This window comes from Vombatus ursinus, unplaced genomic scaffold, assembly GCF_900497805.2.
Source record: "Vombatus ursinus unplaced genomic scaffold, bare-nosed wombat genome assembly UNPS02010219.1, whole genome shotgun sequence".
NCBI classification, from domain to species: domain Eukaryota; kingdom Metazoa; phylum Chordata; class Mammalia; order Diprotodontia; family Vombatidae; genus Vombatus; species Vombatus ursinus.
Genome location: NW_020949997.1, coordinates 401,393 through 421,300, shown reverse-complemented (window position 1 = coordinate 421,300; position 19,908 = coordinate 401,393). Strand labels below are relative to the sequence as shown.

Sequence of the window (19,908 nt, the reverse complement as noted above, 5' to 3'; positions counted from 1 at the left end):
CACACACACACACACACACACACACACACACACACACACACACACACCCTTTATTCCCATGGCAATACCATCCCTCTCCTTCAGTCATTCCCAGATACGCATTTTTTAAAAATAGATAAGTAGTCAGGAGTGAGGGGGAAATGGACATTCAGGTGTTTGCTCTTGATAATAATAGCTAATGTTTATATAGCGCTTTAAGGTTTGCCAAACACTTTACCCAAAATATCTCATTTAATCTTGATGCCAGTCTGCCCCCTATTCTTGCCCCCTAGGAACTACCCCTTCCTTACCTTGGACACCACAATGGGCATATGGAAGTCTCTGCCCCCAGTGATGCGGAAGCCCCAGGGCGCAGGCCCTGTTACATCCACAGTCAGTGCCATGTCTGAAACGGGAAAGAAATAAACAAGATGGGAGCTGGGGGAGGCGACAGTAATGGCCCAGCCACGGGAAACAATCACACGGAGGTTGTGGGGTAAGGGGAAAGGAAGTGACTAAACCCACTGCAGAGGAACAGTTTCACTTCCCCCCTGCCGTAGGAGGAGGTGATTGAATTCCTCCCTCGTTGTATCCTAAGAGCTAGAAACTCCCAGGAAATCAGCCGTCCAAGGTAAGTGGGCTGGCATGTCTTGGAGAGAAGGTCTGAGTGGTGGGAACCACTCTTTCAGGACCCCATCACGCAGTGCAGTCATGCCCTATGAGAATCTGGCTTCGGGTCTCTAAAACCTACAATATAAACTATTTTCTCCTGCCACTCCCACACTTCAGGAGGTAGGGGAAGAGGAAGAGGTAGTGAGAGAGCCCAGAACTGGGGGACAGAAGCCCTAAACGGCCAAAAAGGGTGTATTTGTGCCTGCTAATGTGTGCAGGTTCATGCTTGGGTCCCTGCATGCATTCTGTGGAGCCACAGCAGGGATGGGATCACAAGTAAGACCCAAAGATGAGGTTGAAGGTGTCTGAGTAAGAAGATCAGGAAGGGCTAGCATTTTTCAGATGAAAGACGACATGCCCCCACCACCTACCAACCCATGTCACTCTCAGGGGAGGGGAGGGGGTGAAGGTGGGGTTGGTTGCCTTTACAGCAGCTATGCTATGGTTTAAAAAAAACAGCCCTGCTTAGTCCTTTGACATGCCAAAAACACTCAATGTTTAGTGCTAGCCAAGCTATGGGAAGCAACCTGCTCTTGGAATCAAACAGGCCTGATGGTGGGGCTCTGGATGCTCTGGGGTGGTGGCTGGCAGGACAAGGGATGGGCATTCTTTCCTTCCTCTTCCCTTTCATTGGGCAAGGAAACTTTTCCAGCAGTCCTGCCCTTCAGAGACTTTCCTGAGCCTTCAGTCCCCAAGCTGGGATTGGGCAGGAAATGTGTATGCCAGTTTGGGGATAACACCCTGACACAGATAGGTCCTAGGCACCCTTCTTTGCATCCTGTTCATCCAGGCTGGAGCCCCAGACCCTGCTAGAAGCAGAGCTGGACAAGAAGAGAGTAGCAGACACAACCAGTGCAATCCCTGACCCCTATAATTTACTCCATGAACCCCAGAGTGCTTCAGTTCTTTTGAGAACACTGATACAAGACCCCCAAGAAGAAAGGAGTCCTGCGCCTTTCTCTTTTCTTAGAACAATTTCCTCTCCTACCCCCCACCCCCAATCTCAAGCACATTTCTCCGGGCTCCCTGCTCCTCTTTGGCCCTTGACCCCTTCTCTCAGGACCCCAGAGTCTGACTTTCTGACTTTTCCACCTCACTTCATCTAGGCCCCACAATCTTGCCAAGGAACCAAAGCCAGTCAGCCTCATGATGACAGCACTCTTAAAGCAGCTGTCGCTCAGCTGGTCGGTCTTCAGACCTTTGAGCTGCGTGGACTCTGGCTCCTTGGCTTTCATCGGAGGAGCCAAGCCTGGCTTCCGATTACCCTCCCGGCTTTCCTCAATTAGGATAACTTCCCTAGTCCTGGGGCCAAAGTACCTGGCAAGCTGGAACTGCGCTGTTTTAGTAGGATGGGGGCTTCTACCCACGGAGGGGATGGGGAAAAAAGGTGCGATGGGCTGAGGGATTTGGGGAAAGAAGGGGAGGAACAGGAGAGACACCAGTAAGGAGGATGGATATGGGCAGAACGAGGAGTGGAGTCAGGGGGCTGTGGAAGGGAGACGGGAAGAGCCTAGATGGAATGCAGGGATGAAAGACGGAGGGGGGTTGGATAGAAGAGAACAGGAGTGAGGAGACAGGAGAATAAAATGGGGAGACAGGAGCTGGAGAGGCAGTGGGGACAGCGGCGGGAGTCGGGGGCAGGAAAAGGAGGATGGAGGCAAGAGTGGGGAAAGGGCAGCAGGAGTGCGCAGGTAGAGGTTGGAGAGGGCAGATGGGTTTTGGTAGCAGGGAGACGCAGAGTGCGGGAGAGCGCAGCCAGGATTACAGGAAAGAGAGAAAGGGCGCAGGAGCGGGGAGATGAGGGGGCCAGAAGACTGGGGACTCTGTGGAAAGGAGGCCCAGGGAGCCTCGGAGGCGAGGAGGAGGAACAGGGAAGGGGCAGGTGCTGGCACCCTAACCTGTACGGGGTGGGCCGTCTTCACCTGACTGGCTCGGGCCGCCGGGGCCGCCAGTCCCCCTGGTACAGGACGCGGAGCGCAAGTCGAGGGAAGAGTGGACAGCTGTTGCTCTCACCGCCGCTGCAGCTCGTCGGCTCTAGGGAGAGCCCGCCTGGGGCTCCGGGAGGTGCCTCCGCCCATGTGATCCGGGGCCGCCTCTGTAGTGCTGAGCTGCGCCCCGGAGCCTCCTCCCCGACCAGCCAAAGCGCTGGGGTCGTTGCCCTCGGGGCTGTGCCCTGGTCTGCGGGGCGGGGCAGAGGGGCAGCCACGCCCCCCCATCCCACCTCTGCCTGGGGGCTTCTCCCGGCCAGCCTTTCTAACCAGTCCTCGGCCTCAGAGGCTGCGCTCCAGGAGGCGAATCAAGCGCCTTCCGAGGACGCCCATGCCTGGGTTTAAGCCCACCTCCCACCCCTTCAAAAGGCTGCTGCTCTTGGAATAAAGACCCCAAATCTTCTAAGAAAACCTGAGGTTTCAAAGGCCTCCTTTCCCCAGCCTTGCGTTGTGCGTCCCACTCCTTCGCCCCTCACCTCCGCTTCCTCTCACCCCAGTGCCCCTAAAACTGAGGCCGTCGAGGTCTGATTTTCTTTCTGAGAAAGAAGTGGGCTGTGAGTGCGGCTATAACTGGGCCCCCATGGGTCTAGGTTATAGACCATTGTTAGTTCGGGCACTGGCCACATCTCAAAATGAAGGGTTTGACGAGTTGGAAAAGACTTGGGCTTGGAGTCTGCAAAGACCTGCCGCATTCCAGTTCCACCTTCGACATTTAATGGTTGTGTGACCGTGGGGGAGTGACTTAAACGCCTCTGAGCCTCAGTTTCCTCAGTTATAGAAAGAATAATAATAATACTCACCTCACAGATAGGTGTTATTATTGTTGGGAGAATCAAGCCCTTACTCAGATAAAATGATTTTTTTTTTCAAACTTTAAAACACTATATGAATGGCAGCTCTTGCTAACGCTCCCACTTCATACTGTCTGTCAATTGTCAATGGCCCCTCTAACACCAATGATTGGACAGTTGGCTGGGGAGGGAAAAAGGCTCATGATACAGTGGAAAGAGATAGGGACTTGAAGTCTGATGAGAACAGAGACCTGGGTTCATTCCAGCTACCCCATCCCCACCCATCAAAAACTTATGTGATTTTAATCAAGTCACTGAATCTCTCTGAGCTTCAGTTCCCTTATCTGCAAAATAGAAATACTTGACACTTCATACCTCACAGGATTGTTGTAGGAAAGTCTTTTGTACAACTATAGAAATGCAAGCCAATGTGAATTATGAAGAACGTGAATTTTTCTGTCCCTTTGAAGATCCTACACAGTCAGTTCCGATTGTGCTACCTATATACTCATCCTTTCGCTGAAGACACCCATCCATAGGCCTCCATTGGAGATATCCACTCATACCCCACCCCTCTACTGGTGACTACCACTCATTTTCACCCCTCAGCTGGAATCAAGCCCACACTTTTCCACTGGAGGCACACACTCACAGTTTTACCTCTCCACTGGAGACACCCACTCACTGATGACAACTATTCATATCCCCACCCCTCAACTAGAAATACACCCACAACTTTACATTGGAGGCCCTCACACTCTTACCTTTCCACTTGGGACACTCACTCATAGCCCATCCCTCCACTTGTATCCTCACCCCAATCTGTTGAGACCTTCTGACATCTGGCTCTCCAATGATACCTCCCTCTGTACCTCCTGCCAGAATGCCCAATAATACACCCCCACCCCCTTTACTGCTGACACCTGACCAAGCCCTTCCTGCCACAGGAGACAGCCACTCACACTTCTACCCCTCCACTGTGGAGATACCTTTTCCCAATCACACCCATTCTCCCTTTAGTGGGCCTATGGAGGGCATTAGGGTAGGCAGTGATGTTCTGCAGTGAGAGGGTGAAAGACATAGGGGAGCTGGGTGGGTACCTCTGTACCTGTTCATTCGGTTGAGTTTACAGGGTAGTGGGGCTCCCTGAGATCTAAGTGTACAGCTATGGGCAGAGCAGTCAGTGAAAGAAAGCAATTTTGTAAATAAGTCAGGAACTCAGCAAAAACGGGGGAATCCTGGGCACAGCTTAGGGTTTACTGCTCTGATGCAACCCTCTCCTATCATACTGTTCTTGTGGAAAAAATGGAGATATTATGGAGTAGAGGTTAACACAATCAGATGGATTCTCAAAGAGTAGTTGTTAATGATCCCATCTCAAGTGACAAAGAGGTCTACAGTAGAGTGCCTCAGGGATCTGTGCTTGGCCCTCAGCTGTTTAACATTGGTAACGATGACTTGGATAAAGGCATAAGATGTATGTTCATTATGCAAATGACAGCAAGCATAACTAACACTGCGTGACAGAATCAGGATATAACAGGGATCTTGACAGGCAGAGAGCACTGGGCTGAGTTTAACAAAATGAAATTCATTAGGGATAAATGTGAAGTCTTGCATTTGGGTACAAAAATAAGCAATCAGGTATATGATAGGGGAGGCATGGAGTAATTGTTAAGAAACAGTTATTCATGGCAGCTGTTTCTGACAAAGATCTGGGGGTTTTAGTGGACTACAAGCTCTATCTGAGTCAGCAGAAGGATGCTGCAGCCAAAAATACTGATGAGATATAGAACTGCACTAAGAGAAGTATAGTTGTTCACAATAGGGATGTGTACTCTGCCCTCATTAAATCTCATCTGGGATATTATCTTCAGTTCTGGGAGCCACGGTTTAAGAAGGACATTGGTAAGTTGGAGAGTGTCCAGGGAAGCAACTAGGGTAAGGAAGGACCCTGAGTCCATGTCTCGTGAGAATTAGCTGAAGGAACTGGGCATATTCAAGAAAAGATTTGGGAAGAGAAGGAGGACACACAATAGTTGTCTTCAAGGATTTGAAAGGCTGTTATGGGGTGGCTAGGTGGCACAGTGGATTGAGCACCAGTTCTGGAGTCAGGAGACTCTGAATTCAAATCCAGCCTCAGACGCTCACAAGCTGTGTGAACCTGGGGAAGTCACTTAACCCTGATTACCAAAAAAAAAAAAAAAAGAGGTCATGTGGAAGAGAGATTAGATGAGCAGTTTGGCCCCAGAGGAGGACCAATTAGATTGTTAACTCTTTGAGGGCAGGCCCTGTCTTTTGCCTTTCTTTGCATCCCCAGAACTTGGCATAGTGTCTGTCACATAGTGGTCACTAAATAAATGCTGGCTGACTGACCAAGAGGTTGAACCAGGAACAATGAGGTGGAAATTGCAAAGACACAAATTTAAGTTTGATAGGAAAAATTTCCTAACAATTAGAGCTACTCCAAATTGGAAGGGACTGTCTCAAGAGGCATCGAGTCCTTCTTCCTTGTAGGTCTTCAAGCAAAGTGTGAACAACCATTTGCTTTGTACTGGGGATTCTCTTCCAGCACGGGTTGTACCAGATGGTGAAGTCCCATCTGTCTCTCAAATTCTACGATTTTTATATTCTGGACAAAGCTGTGAAGAGTTTAGATTACAGAGAAGTATCGTGGCTCCCCAGGGTCCCTAACATATAGGCAGGAAAATTGCCAGTCTGCCTTTCCAGCTTTACTCTCCACTAAATCCATGCATGAAGCATGCCTCTTTCCCATAACATGCTTCTCTGCAGCCAGACTGGTCTTCTTCACCACCCACTTTGCTCATCCCAGCCTCTGCATTTCCCCAGCAAGGTTGCCCGACCCTTCCTTCTGTATCTGAATCCTGCTGAGCCTCCAAGGCCTAGCTCAAGGCCCATTGCCTCCCCAGAGAATGCAGCTTATCTCAGCAACTAGATTGAAATCTCCTAATGGGCAGAGACCCAGCTGTAGGCTTCCTTTCCCACATGACCTAGATTAGAGCCTTGAACACTGTGGACATAAAAAAATTTGGCTGATGTCAGAGAACAATTGAATGTCAGAGCTGGAAGAGACTTCAGATATCTAATCCAACCTCCTAATTGTACAGACGAGGAAACTAAGGTCTTGAGGGAGATTGACTTATCCAAGATTACACAACCAGTTTTTGGCAGAGACAGAACTGGAACCCAACCCTCCAAACAATTTATACAATTACAACAGCATTGTAAAGAAAAGCAATTGGAAAGATTTAAGAGCTCTTATCAATACAATAAATAACCAATCTCAACACCAGAAGACTGATAATGAAACTGTTACTTGCTTCCCAATAAAGATGATGGACTTAGGATACAGAATGAGACAAATGGCCAAAGTGAGAATACATATTGGTTTTTCTTTTTTATTTTTATCAGGGAGAATAGGAAGTAGGGAGAGGGATAGGGTCACCCCCTCCAAAAGACAAAAAAAGGATATAGAGAAGCTTTTTTCAAAAAAATTGCACACAGAACAAAAGAAAAGACACAAAGAATCACATACAAGCAAGATAGCTTTGAGAGTTACATGTTATTACTTATTCTGAAAGAAAAACAAACTACATAATAGGGATTTACAGTTTTATATACAATCTTCATTTTTTGCTCCACTACGTTTATGGAAATATCCATTTGTCTGGTGAATATCAAAAACTGAGCAATGAAAAATGAAAATAAAGTAACCCAACCCTTCTGACTCCCAGTTCAATGCTCTTTCTGCCACCCTACTACAGGTAGCTAGGTGGTACAGTAGATAGAATATTGGAGTTAGAATCAGGAAGACCTGAGTTTATATCTGGTCTCAGACAATTACTAACTGTGTGATCCTCAGCAAATCATTTAACTTTTCTATGCCTCAGTTTCCTCATCTGTAAAATGGGAATAATAATAGTTACCACTATCATTATTATTATTTGTCATGAGAATCACTTTAGATATCTGTAGAGCATTTTGCAAACATTTTAATTTAAATACTAACTCTTGTTATATCATACTGTCTCCCTAAGGTCATTTGTTCTGTTGTTCCCCCTCACCCCCACTATGTCCTTGTTATGGGAAAGAGGCAGGCAGCTATCCGATGTGTGACCTTGGGTAAATTACTTAACCACTCTTGATTAGTTGCTGTATCTGTAAAATTGAGATAATATTTTACCTCCCCGCAGATAGGCTAGTCCAAATGGCCTTCCCAACCAACTCTAGACTCTACATACATAGAAGACACAGAGGGGATAGCTTATATAGGCAGAGCAGGGCCAAGATGTCTGTGGGCTGTGCCCAAGGTTTAAGAATCATCTGTCCTATTCTATAGTGGATAGAATATTGGTCTCGGAGTGAGGAAGACCCAGGTTCAAATCTTCCCCAACATTCATAAGCTGTGTGATCATAGGCAAATTATTTTGTCTCCTAGAGTCCCAGTTTCCTCGTCTTTAAAATGAAGACAATAGTAAGCCACCTCTCCTTCCGAGTCATTGGGAGAATTAGATGAGATGATACATGTAAATTCTAAAGTACGAATTCAACGTCGGTTGTTGTTTCTATTTGGGTTGGGTATGGACCTGTGAATTCATCAATGTAGATCAAGAGTTGACGGTATGTGAGGGGCAGCTAGGTGGCACAGTGGATAGAACACTGGCCCTGAAGTCAGGAGGACCTGAGTTCACATCTGGCCTCTAGACCAAACACTTGACACGTACTAGCTGTGTGACCTTGGGCAAGTCACTTAACCCTGATTGCCTCACTAAAAAAAAAAAAAAAAAAGAGTTGACGGTATGTGGCACTCTCATCACATTCCAACAGCTCTTCCATGTACTAAAGATAGCAGTGATAGAGTTATAATACAGCGGTGTTTCCAGTGCCAGACATATTGTCATAGCACAACATTTTTTTAATTACCGGTGCATACCTATCATGTCAAAACAAGAAAAGAAGAAAAAGAAAAAAGTTTTTGTTATGACTTTTCTTTTTTTGTTCAGAGCCAAGATTGAAATTGTTCTGAAGAGGAACCTCCCTCAACCACTATGGTAGAGCTCTGAATAGTTTCTGACATTAGCTTTTGCTGTAGACTTGATAATGTTAAGGATTTCGACCTAAAATTACAAGGTGAAACAGTGATGATATGTGAAACCTACACTTTAGCAAAGTCAATTTGACAGCTAATGTTATTTGGGGACAGCTAGGTGTAGCAGTGGATAAAGTGCTGGGAATGAAGTCAGGAAGACTCATCTTCCTGAGTTCAAACCTGACCTCAGACACTTACTAGCTGTGTGACCCTGGGCAAGTCACTTAACCCCATTTGCCTCAGTTCCTCATCTGTAAAAATGAGCTGGAGAAGGAAATGGCAAACCATTCCAGTATCTTTGCTGAGAAAACCCCAAATGGGGTGACGAAGGATCACCACTGAAATGATTAAACAACAACAAAATGTTGTTTGAATCACAAGTAATATAAAGCTGCTTTATCCACTTCCTATGCTGTCAAAGGTTGAAACAAGAAAATCTCCATTCCCACACAAATTTGCAGCAGATATATTTTCTGAGCTCAAACTACAGTTCCAGTAGTTTTTTTTTTCAGACCTCAATGCAAGTGTGAAAGAAATCTCTGCATTTCAAAGTCTATTTGACTGTGCAATGGAGGAGCTTCCACCAAAACTTCAATTGCAAGTGATTAATCTGCAACATGATGACATGGTAAAGGGCAAACATCAAGAGGATTTAATAAAAATTATAAATGCTTCCAATGGATGAATACATTCAGTTAAAATCATACGCTTGGGGATGGATGTCAGCATCTGGCCGTCCCTAACTGTGTGAGAAAGCATTTTCAAAGATGACATACATAAAATCACGTTACAGATGAGCATGTGTAACTGATTTTGATGATAGGGAAACTAACTTCAAACCCTGATTAAATGAAATGTTGTTCTCCCCAAAAGAGTTCTATTCTTCTCATTAGGAGACTTGTATTACAAAAAATTATACTCAATTATTATTATCCTGTTTTGAATTTCATCAAGAAATTTTGGAAATGTGTTTCCTCTCTTGTTATATAATAAATACCTACATAATATTCTCGATTTTGCCTTTCAGCCCCAAAAGCCTAAAGTATTTCTATCTTAACAGAAAAAGTTTGCCGAATCCTAGTGCAGACTAATTCAGATATGGTCCTGATCTGTAACTTATAGTCTTAGAGCATCAGACTGGGACACCCAGGGGTTAAGTGACCTGCCCATAGTCATATGGTTATTATAGGACTTGGACCTAAGTCTTGCGCCCTGAAGACGGGACTTCTAATCATGTCAAGCTGTCTTGCTCTTGCTGTTATGATTATTATTCCAAGTCTGGCCTTGATCTACCTCTTAGAAGATGTTTAAGAGCAGCCCAGAATCCAGTTATTTCTCAACAGGGAAGCTATAAAGGTGCTGAAAAATCAACATTTCCCTGCTAGGCTGTGAGGCCAGGAATTACATCATCAAAATGAAAAAGTATCCAACAGGGGGCTCAAGAATTGTGCTCCATGAAGAGAAGAATTCATGACCAAACAGGAGATAGAAAACATTACGAAAAGCAAACTGGATAACTTTGATTACATTAAATTGGAAAGTTTTTGCACAAACAAAGCCAATGCAACCAAGATTAGAATGAAAGTAGAAAATTGGGAAAGAATTTTTACAACCAATATCTCTGATAAGGGCCTCATTTCTAAAATATATGGAGAATTAAGTCAAATCTATAAGAATACAAGTCATTCCCCAATTGATAAATGGTCAAAGGATGTGAACAGGCAGTTCTCAGATGAAGAAATGAAAGCCATCAGTAGTCATGAAAAAATGCTCTAAATCACTATTGATTAGAGAAATGCAAATCAAAACAACTCTAAGGTGCCACATCACACCTATCAGATTGGCTAAGATGACAAACCAAGAAAATGATAAATGTTGGAGAAGATGTGGGAAAATTGGAACACTAATGCATTGTTAGTGGAGTTGTGAAATGATCCAACCACTTTGGAGAGCAATTTGGAACTATGACCAAAGGGCTATCAAAATGTGCATACCTTTTGACCTAGCAATAGCACTTTTAGGGCTATATCCCAAAGAGATCATACAAATGGGAAAAGGACCTACATGTACAAAAATATTTATAGCAGCTCTTTTTGTGGTGGCAAAGAATTGAAAATTGAGATGATGCCCATCAACTGGGGAATGGCTGAACAAGCTGTGGTCCATGAATGTAATGGAATACTATTATGCTATAAGAAATGATGAACAGGCTGACTTCAGAAAAACCTGGGAAGATTTGTATGGTTTGATGCTGAGTGAAGTGAGCAGAACCAGGAGAACATTGTACACAATAACAGCCATGTTGTGTAATGACTAATATGGATAAACTTAACCCTTCTCAGCAATACAAGGATCTAAGGCACCTCCAAAGGCCTCGTGACGGAAAATGCTATCCACATCCAAAGAAAGAACTATGGAGTTTGAATGCAGATTGAGCATACCATTTGCTATTTTTTTTTCTGTTGAGTTTTGTTTCCTCTTTCTGGTGGTTCCTCCTATTGGTTCTAATTCTTACTTACAACATCACTAATGAGAAAATATGTTTAATAGGAATGTATATGTATAGCCTATATCAGATTATACGCTGTCTTGGGAAGGGTGATGGGGAGGGAGGGGGAGAAAAATCTTAAACTCAAAAGCATATGGAAGTGATTGTTGATAAATCAAAATAAATTAATTAAAAAAAAATTGTGCTCCATGAACACACATTCCACAACTCCTAAACTCTGGGTTTCTTTTTGCTTTCAATATGCAAAATACCTCACAGGTAGAATTCACGGAAGCATTTGGGTCATCTTATTTGTGATAGGCTGAATGGGTTGATATAAGGTATCTATGTGGCCCCAGTGGATAAAGTTCTAGACTTTAGACTCTAGAATCCTGCCTCAGACACTTACTAGCTGTCTGACCCTGGGTAAGTCACTTAACCTCTTTCTGCTTCAGTTTTTTCCATCTGTGAAATGGAGATAATAATAGCACCTATTTCACAGGATTGGAAGGTTAAAATGAGAATATTTGTAAATAACTTTGCAAACCTTATATGGCTACATAAATGATATTATTATATGAAAACAGCTTCAAGAGCCCTGTTTTACTTCACTGTGGTGTGTGTGTATACAAGATATGTATCCGCCGGAGGCTTCTCTGCTGCATGATTGATTCAGTCTCAAAATAAATACCTATGGGCCATAGAGGAACCCAAAAATATGCTCTTATTAAAACCCAACATACTAGAAAGCGCTCCTCACTTTGCCCTCTGTGCCATGCCCCTGGAGGCTCCCTATCCCTAGCCCAGACCCAGCCCAGGGGGCACCACCGATTTGTCTGTTGCTGTTTAAGTCCCAATAGAAAGGATGAGAATTTGACTTCTGCCCCAGGCAAAAGGAAATCTCATATATTACGTCTTTTCTATGTATATTGGGTTATGTGAGAGGAGACAGAGATTATACACTTGAATTGGGGTACATGGAGTGATTAAGGAATAGGGATCACATCATTGTTGGGGTCATGGTGAAGTAGATAGAAGCTACTGAGAGGTTGATTTCATTCTTCAATCCTCCTCAAAGGTACAAGCATGTGAACACACAGCCCCCCACTCCACACACCCCAGATTCTTACCAAGATGTTAGGGTCCCAGGACTCAATTCTGAAATTCAAAGCCCTCCCAAATCTGTCCAGGCCCAACTGGGCACCACCTGACTCATTCACTTTCCAAATTAAATACTGCTCCTTCCAATCCACCTGAAGCCTGGGGATTCCAAAGGGTACTGACAGCTCTATAAAACCTTTGAGATTTAGCTTCAGGGAGGGTGTGGTGGCACCAATATCCTAAGGTCCAGCCCCAAGCAGGTCAGGCTAGTTTTCACTTAAAAGGTATTGAAACTGTCCTGGAGCCTTAATTGGTTCAGGTCATTAAAGGCTTGGGCAGTTGAAGTGGTTTCCTGAGCAGGTAGAGTCACTTGACTCCTCCCTTTGGCTTATGACCCATGGATCATCACAGCCAAACCTGGCACTTGTGCTGAATCAATGTCATAGCCTCAATTAAAATGTTTTCCCTGAAATGTTTTACATAATTGCATATGAATAACCTATATCTGATTGTTTACTGTCTCAGGGAGAGGAGAGGGGAGGACAGGGTGGGAGGGATAGAATTTGGAACTCAAAGCTTTAAATAAAAATATTTTAAAAAAATATTTTCCCTGATTTATGTATCCTTCCCTGACTATGACTAATGAAATCTCTTTTTTTCATTTTCTTCTAATCTTAAATCCGAAATTCCTGTTTCACTTTGTTCTGCTCCTGAACCTGATGTACCAGATTGGCTTGGGTCAGGCCTGGCCTGCTACAGAAGGGATAAGGCTTATAAAGGCACCTGAGAGCTGTGATAGATGAACCCCCTCTGAGCCCCATAAAAAACCCCTTCCTGAACAGCCCTTCTCTGCTATGACAGGGGCACAAGAAGGCCTCTGGCTTAGATACCTAGGGGACAGAGGTACACACGGTAGACACGCTACATCAGAGAATGGACTGGGCTGCCTTCTAACCCTGCCATGATTCCAACCTCTGCAGTTACAACTAACACTCCCTCTCTCTCTCTGTCTCTGTCTCTCTCTCTCTCACACACACGGAAAACATTACCAACAGAGTAATTATCAATGTATGTCATCTCATCTAGGCCAGTCTGCGATTGCCCCAGAATCCACGAGGGTGGCCTCCCCTCCCCCTTCATAATCTCTGGCTCCTCCCCAGTCATCCACTCTTCTCTCCACGTTCTCCAGTCACACATGGAAGTTATCTTTGCACTATCCCTGTCAAATTGTGCCTCATCCCCTGAAGACAGAGGGGTGGGTGACCGTGGAGATGAGCCTCATGGCAGTTCCACGGCAGGGCTAAAGTTCATGGTGGCAAACCTCTTCCTCTCTTAGAGAAAAAAAAAACAAAAAACAATGGTCGGCCCCAACAAAAAAAGCCTCAGAGTCAAGAAAGGTGTGTCCAGGTTTATTATACAATCTGTCCAAGGGGAGAACAAGGGTGTCACTGGCGGGAGAATGTGCAGCCTGAGTGTCCCAGGACTACAGGATCAGAATACTAGCTTTAAAGGCTCAACCCTACTGGGAGCTGTGAGAAGGAGAGCAGGAAAATGGCCCCTCACTGCTGCCTGCCCACCTCCCCCTTTGCCCAGCTCAGCTAGCAAAGAAAAGGAGGAGTAGGCTGCAGAGAAGGCAAGATGGAATTTGGCCCTTCCAGGTGGAAGCATTTGGAACCCATTAAGTTAAGAAGTTGGTCCTTGTTACAGGACATGAGGGACGGGGAGGGGTGGAGACAATGAGAGGAGGTCTGGTCTCAATGAGGCTGGGAACTAGTCCTCGGTGGAGGAGAGCTCTACGGTGAAGGACGGGGCTGTTAGAGGAATGTCTGTGAGTTTGAGGGCAGAGTTCTTCCAGGTCCCCTAAGGCAGGGAGGGTGGCGGTTGTGTCTGACACAGGATGGGGCCTCAAAGAAGCCGTAGCATCCTGCAGATGCCCCACCCCCATCCTCCCTCGGGTCTTAGAGAAACACCACAACAAAGCAGCTGTCTGTGGGCAGTGGGGGTTAGCTGAGGAAGGGGGGGGGGTTACAGAGGGAGCCCTCGCCATCAGTGCCCTAAATGCAGCACCTCCCCTACCCTCACCCCTTCTCCCCACCCCCGGGCCGGGCCCTCCTACGGCAGAGCTCTGGGCTTGCTCCAGGCTGCCAAAGGGCCCACTCACACGGGGGCCACATAGTTTCCTGGGAATGTTCCGAATTTCTGGGTCCTCCGGGAGACACCTGCAAGGGAAGGAATGGAAATATGAAACCTGGGGAGGCACATGCCTTAACAGCGATGGGGACCACGGGTGCAGAACACTGGCATCGTGCATTTGTGATGTGTTGGTTTTGCTAAACTGTTTTTGTTTTGGTTTAAAATTCTTTGTTATGGGAGGTGGCTCTCAGAGGTGAGGAGGGATCCAGGGAAATAGGAGGGATGTGGAAACAAAATTATCAATACAATTCTATCTTTTTTAAAAAAAAAAAGCTATGCGAGTTGAGGAGATGCTAGGGGAAAAACAAACAAATAAACAAACAAACAAACCAATCTCAATCCCCCTTCTGCTGACAATGACCCAAAAACTTGCTCTAGCCCACTTATCTCTATAGCAGCCAGGAGGTAGAGGGTGCTTTCCAGTCTCTAACTCCTACCCCCTGGTGGCAGAAGCCTAGAAGGGCAAGAAGCAATCACAGCTGACTCACAGCATATACGCTAACTGGCGAGGACCTCAGAGGCCCTCCCATTCAACTCCCTCGTCTTATCAATGAGTCACTGAGGCCCAGAAAGGATAAGAACCTTCCCCAAGGTTTTTCATTAAGTATTAGAGATAAAATCTGAACTCAGGTCCTCCCAATCTGACACCCTCCACTAATTCACAAGCCCCCCATCAATATCCGTCAGAACAAACAAGTGTTTGTTCAGAATAGATTGTATATGCAAGGCAAAGGTGTCAAAGGGAATACAAAGAGATTGGTCCTTCAGGAATGAAAGAATAACCCCACCCATCCCTTCCTCACGGAAGGTCCTTATGCATCACTTAGAGAGGCGGGGTGGTTTAGAAGGAGTGGGGAGGGGCACTCAAGACTACAGATCAGTGTTCCAGTTCTGACTTGTCATTTATTTTCTGTGTGACTTTGGGCAGGTCCCTTTCCCTCTCCATCCCTCAACTTCCAGGTCTATAAAATGCAAGGGTTGTACTAAATGACCTCAAAGATTCCTTATAGCTTTCACATTCTATAATTCTAGGTGTTCAGTCCACTTCAAAGCATCCAGTCTCACACCACCCTTCTAAGGTCTGGGTCTCACACTGCCAAATCAAATCACTTTGCCAGTGGGAAAGCAGTTCGACTCAGATATAAACATCTTCCTTTGGGGGAGGATATAGAATAATGAACATTACTGGAATCACAGAATTTCAGCAACCACCTGAAAATGAATCCTTTCTGAAACATACCCTACGAGTACCCAACCTGAAGACTTCCGAGAGGAGGAACCCACAAGCTTACCAAGCAGCTCATTCCATATTTGGCCAACTGGCTGTAGGAAAGTTTTTCCAGACATTAAGCCTAATTTACTTATTTTTGCAACTTTTATCAATTCCTGTTAGTTATGCACTCTACAGTCAAACAGAACAATTCTAATCATTCTTCTCTGTGTCTAATTTTGTCTTCTTTGAAGACAGCTATCACAGCCTTGTTGAATCCTCTCTTCTCCAGCTAAAAATCCCCCAGTTTCTCTATCTCATCTCCACAAGCCATAGACCATCCTGACTGCTGACCTTTAGACATTCTATAGTGCTCACTTATGTGTTCTCTCTCTCTCTCTCTCTCTCTCTCTCTCTCTCTCTCACACACACACACACACACACACACACACACACACACACTCACTCACAAAAAGATCTGCAGGTTTTAGAGTACCACAAGCACCATATGAGCAACGAGTCTGATGTAGCAGCCAAGAAAGTGAGGGTCATCTTACGTTGCAAAGCTTCCAGTAATGAGGAAGTGGAAGCCACCCCTGTACTCTGTCCTGGTCCAACCACTATATAAAGCATTGTCTACAGTGCTGGGCACGCAGTACTGAATTTTAGGAAGGATATTCAGTCACCTCCCTCCCTTCATTGGCAGCAACATGGAATAGTAAGGGGCAGTGGAGTAATGGATAGAGCACTGACCCTAGAGTCGGGAAGACCTTGATTCAAAGTCTGCCTCAGATATTACTAGCTTTGTGACCCTTTGTGACTCAACTTCTCTGGGCTTCAGTTTCCTCATCACTAAAACAAGGATGGCAGTCTTAATGGCCTCTTAAGGTCCCTTCCAGCTCTAATCTATGATCCCATGAGAGGAAGAGCACCAGGGTCCAGAATGTTATAAAACAAGATCTCTAAATCAGTTTTTTTTTAACCTTTTTTTCCCTTTATTACAAGAGAAGCCTTACTGGGTGAAAGGAGAGGAGGATACAGATAGATATAGATACATATATATAGATATAGATATATAGATCCATACATATAGATAGATAGATAGATATAGATCTATATATATATATGATTCTGATATAAAAAGAAAAGCATTAATCTTTTTTAAAAAAAAACATTAATCTTTTAAAAAGAAAGCTATACAGGGGCAGCTAGGTGGCACAGTGGATAGAACACCGGCCCTAGAATCAGGAGGACCTGAGTTCAAATCCAGCCTCAGACACATAACACTTACTAGCTGTGTGACTCTGGGCAAGTCACTTAACCCCCATTACCTCACCAAAAAAAAAAAAAAAAGGAAAAGAAAGCTATAGAATATATATACACACATATAACGTGTATATATGCATATATGTATGTGTACACACATGCATACACACACATATACATATGTGCATGTGCACAGAACCAGATGGCTCAGTGGATAGAGTACAGGGCCCGGAGTCAAGAAGACCTGAGTTCAAATCTGGCTTCAGATACCTACTAGCTGTAGGACCCTGGGCAAGTCTCTTCACCCTGTTTGCCTCAGTTTCTGCATTTGTAAAATGAGCTGGAGAAGAAAATGGCAAACCACTCCAGTATCTTTGCCCAGGAAACCCCAAAAGAGGTCACAAGGAGTTGGACACAACTGAAAATGCCTGATCAACAACAATGCAAATGTGTAAATATTAAAGATATTTAATATTTTAAAATGTTATTAAATGTTAAAATTAAATTTATAAGTAAATTTTATAGTATATGTAAAGACCTTACAAATCTTAACAGACCACATAAATGTTAGTTTTTGTTATTGTTATTATTAAGGAGTTTAGAATTGCCTAGGTGAAAACCTTTTTTTTCCCAGTATCATTCTCTACTCTCTCAATACCATCCACCTCAGCCTCACCCCTCACAAGTCCCTAACCAAGTCTTTCTTCTCGTACCACTGGGCCCCCTTTCTCTCACATGACTCCCATCTTCTCCCCCTCCCCACCCCTTCCCGCCCCGGGTCTGGCCACTCTCTTCAGGAGGGGGTGCCCCTTCTCTCCTGCCCTTCTACACACTGGGCCAGGAAAAAGAGAAGGCACACATACGCCCTGCTTCTCAGCCCCTCCACCAGACCCTCTCTCTACTACCATCACTCAGGAATAGGGGTGTGTTGGAGCCAGCCAATTGTTGAAATTTCAGTTTGAGCATTTACACCTCAGATATCATTAAACCTACAAATCAGGCTTGACTTATGTTTTGTTCATTGTCTAAACTTTGGGAAATGATGGAGAAAATATTAATGATGCAATTAAACTTATAAGTGTGCCACGCAAATGGCTGTTAAACATTAACCGGTATAATTCTCCTTTGAGGTTCACTGCCTCTGCTAATATCATGCTATCCAGTTGTGGGCTGTCTGCCCTTTTTTGTCCAGGAGCTCAGCACCTGCCTCAGAGTCCTCCTCTCCAACACAATCCCTATCCTTACACTTGAGGATCTTGATATTCACGTGGATGTGCCCTCAAAATCAGTTTCCTTCACTCCCATGATCCTCCTTCATCTGACCCTAGCCAGAGACAGGGTGGGTCATATCCCTGAACACACTAAAAGTGCTCTAACTCCATGATCTGATCACAATCTCTACTTTCCCATCTCTTCCTTCACCTCACTCTTCCATATTTGTCTTCACTAGGCCCTCCAGTTATTTTATCTCTCCTGAGCCATCACCCCTTCTCTAGCCTCATGTCCCCCCACCCATTCATAACTCTGACCTTATAGCTAGCTAATCAGTTCAATGTCTTCTCTCAAATCTCTTGTCCCCTGGTCTAATCATTGCTTATATTTTGCCAAACCCAAACCTTGGGTTACCCCCATAAGTTATCTTCATCATTCCTACCCATCTACTGATGAATATTAATGAAGGAAGTCAAACAACTGTATTTTGCAAACTGCTACAAATGAATGAAATCTTATCTCAACTAGATCCTCATTGGTCTATGGCAATCTTGGTATTTTCCTTTAATTGATTTACTATCAAATTCCCAACAGCAGCTGCTCGGAACCTTTCTAACCTTTCTCCACAAGCATCAAACTCACAGCAAGCCAACTCATCCAGAACCCATTAAAAGGTGATTGGGAAACATTTAACAAAATAAACATACAACATAGATAATGTTAATTTGTGGTTTTCTAAGTCAATATAAAGGGGGCAGGAATCTGTTTCTATTTGAGTTTGACATCACTGTTCTACTCCAGCCTGTCTCCCTTCCTTTTCAGCAAAAGCTCTTATCTTACCAAGAAAATATAGGCCACCTAATGTGAAAGCCCTTTTCTCCCCAATTCTAAATCTCAAAACTTCTTAACATCATTTGCCATTCTCACCTCCTTGTCTCTGACAGAGAGGTGGTCTTTTTTTTTTTTTTAAATGATCAAAAGTGTTGGTCACACAGCTAGTAAATATCTGAGGCCAGATTTGAACTAAGGTCCTCCTGTCTCCAGGGCCAGTGCTCTATCCACCATGCCACCTAGCTGCCCCAGTGGCCCTTCTTCTCGACAAAGTCAACCCCTCTACTTATGCCCTTGATGTCATCACCTCTCATCTCCTCCAGCACCATTCCCCTTCAACCATCTCTTTGCCATCTTTTATTTTTCAAGCTCTCCAAATTAAGTGGCTCCTTTGCTTCTACCTGCAAATTCATCTAAATCTTTATCAAGAAACCTTCATGGGACCCTGCCATCCCCTCAAGCTACCACCCTATCGCTCTCCTTCCTTTCACAATTAAACTCCTAAAAATACTTTTACACACTGATTGCCTCTTCTTACTTCCTACTCACTTTCAAGCCCTTAGGAATGTGGTTTCTGATCTCATAATTCAGTGAAACAACTCTCACCAAGACTGCTCTCTTAATTTCTAAATTTAGCAGCTTTTTCTCCATATCTTTTCTGCATTATTTGACACTGTTTGATACTGCTCCTCCCTGGATACTGTCTCCTCCCCGGGGTTTTGTGACACTATCCTCTCCTGATTCTCCCTCTAGTCCTTCTCTGTCAAGTACGATTCTCATCCATGTCTCACTCCCTAACCCTGGGTGTTACCAAAGGCTCTGTGCTGGACGCTCTTTTCTTCTTTCTCAACATCTCTCTTGGTGATCTTATTCATTCCTGTGGATTCAATGACCATTTCTATGCAAATGAATCCCAATTCTATATATTCAGCTCTGAGCTCTCTTCTGAACTCCCGTTCCACATCACTAATTACTTGTTGGACATCTCCAACTGAATGCCAAGTGGACATCTCAATTCAACACGTCCACAAAGGAACTTACCTTTACCCCTAAAATCCTACTCCTCG

The 19,908-nt window shown here is 44.5% G+C and overlaps 2 protein-coding genes across 5 annotated transcripts in view; both read right to left on the bottom strand.

The window, feature by feature from the left end:
- PDLIM2 (PDZ and LIM domain 2) overlaps positions 1–2,718 on the bottom strand; it is a 19,404-nt gene extending 16,686 nt beyond the window's left edge. Inside the window, exons 1-2 of one of the 2 annotated variants that reach the window (XM_027853945.1) lie at positions 2,550–2,718; positions 291–385 (exon numbers count right to left, since the gene is read on the bottom strand). In XM_027853945.1, the coding sequence (XP_027709746.1) occupies positions 291–383 (93 nt within the window). In that variant the 5' untranslated portion in view covers positions 384–385; positions 2,550–2,718. The remainder of the gene's footprint in view (positions 1–290; positions 386–2,549) is intronic. The other variant, XM_027853944.1, reaches the window with a different exon arrangement.
- Positions 2,719–14,204: 11,486 nt separating this feature from the next.
- The window catches only part of SORBS3 (sorbin and SH3 domain containing 3), a 36,430-nt gene continuing 30,726 nt past the window's right edge, over positions 14,205–19,908 (bottom strand). For all 3 annotated transcript variants that reach the window (XM_027853817.1, XM_027853816.1, XM_027853818.1), the window contains one exon: positions 14,205–14,348. In XM_027853817.1, coding sequence (XP_027709618.1) covers positions 14,287–14,348 — 62 coding nt within the window. In that variant the 3' untranslated portion in view covers positions 14,205–14,286. The remainder of the gene's footprint in view (positions 14,349–19,908) is intronic.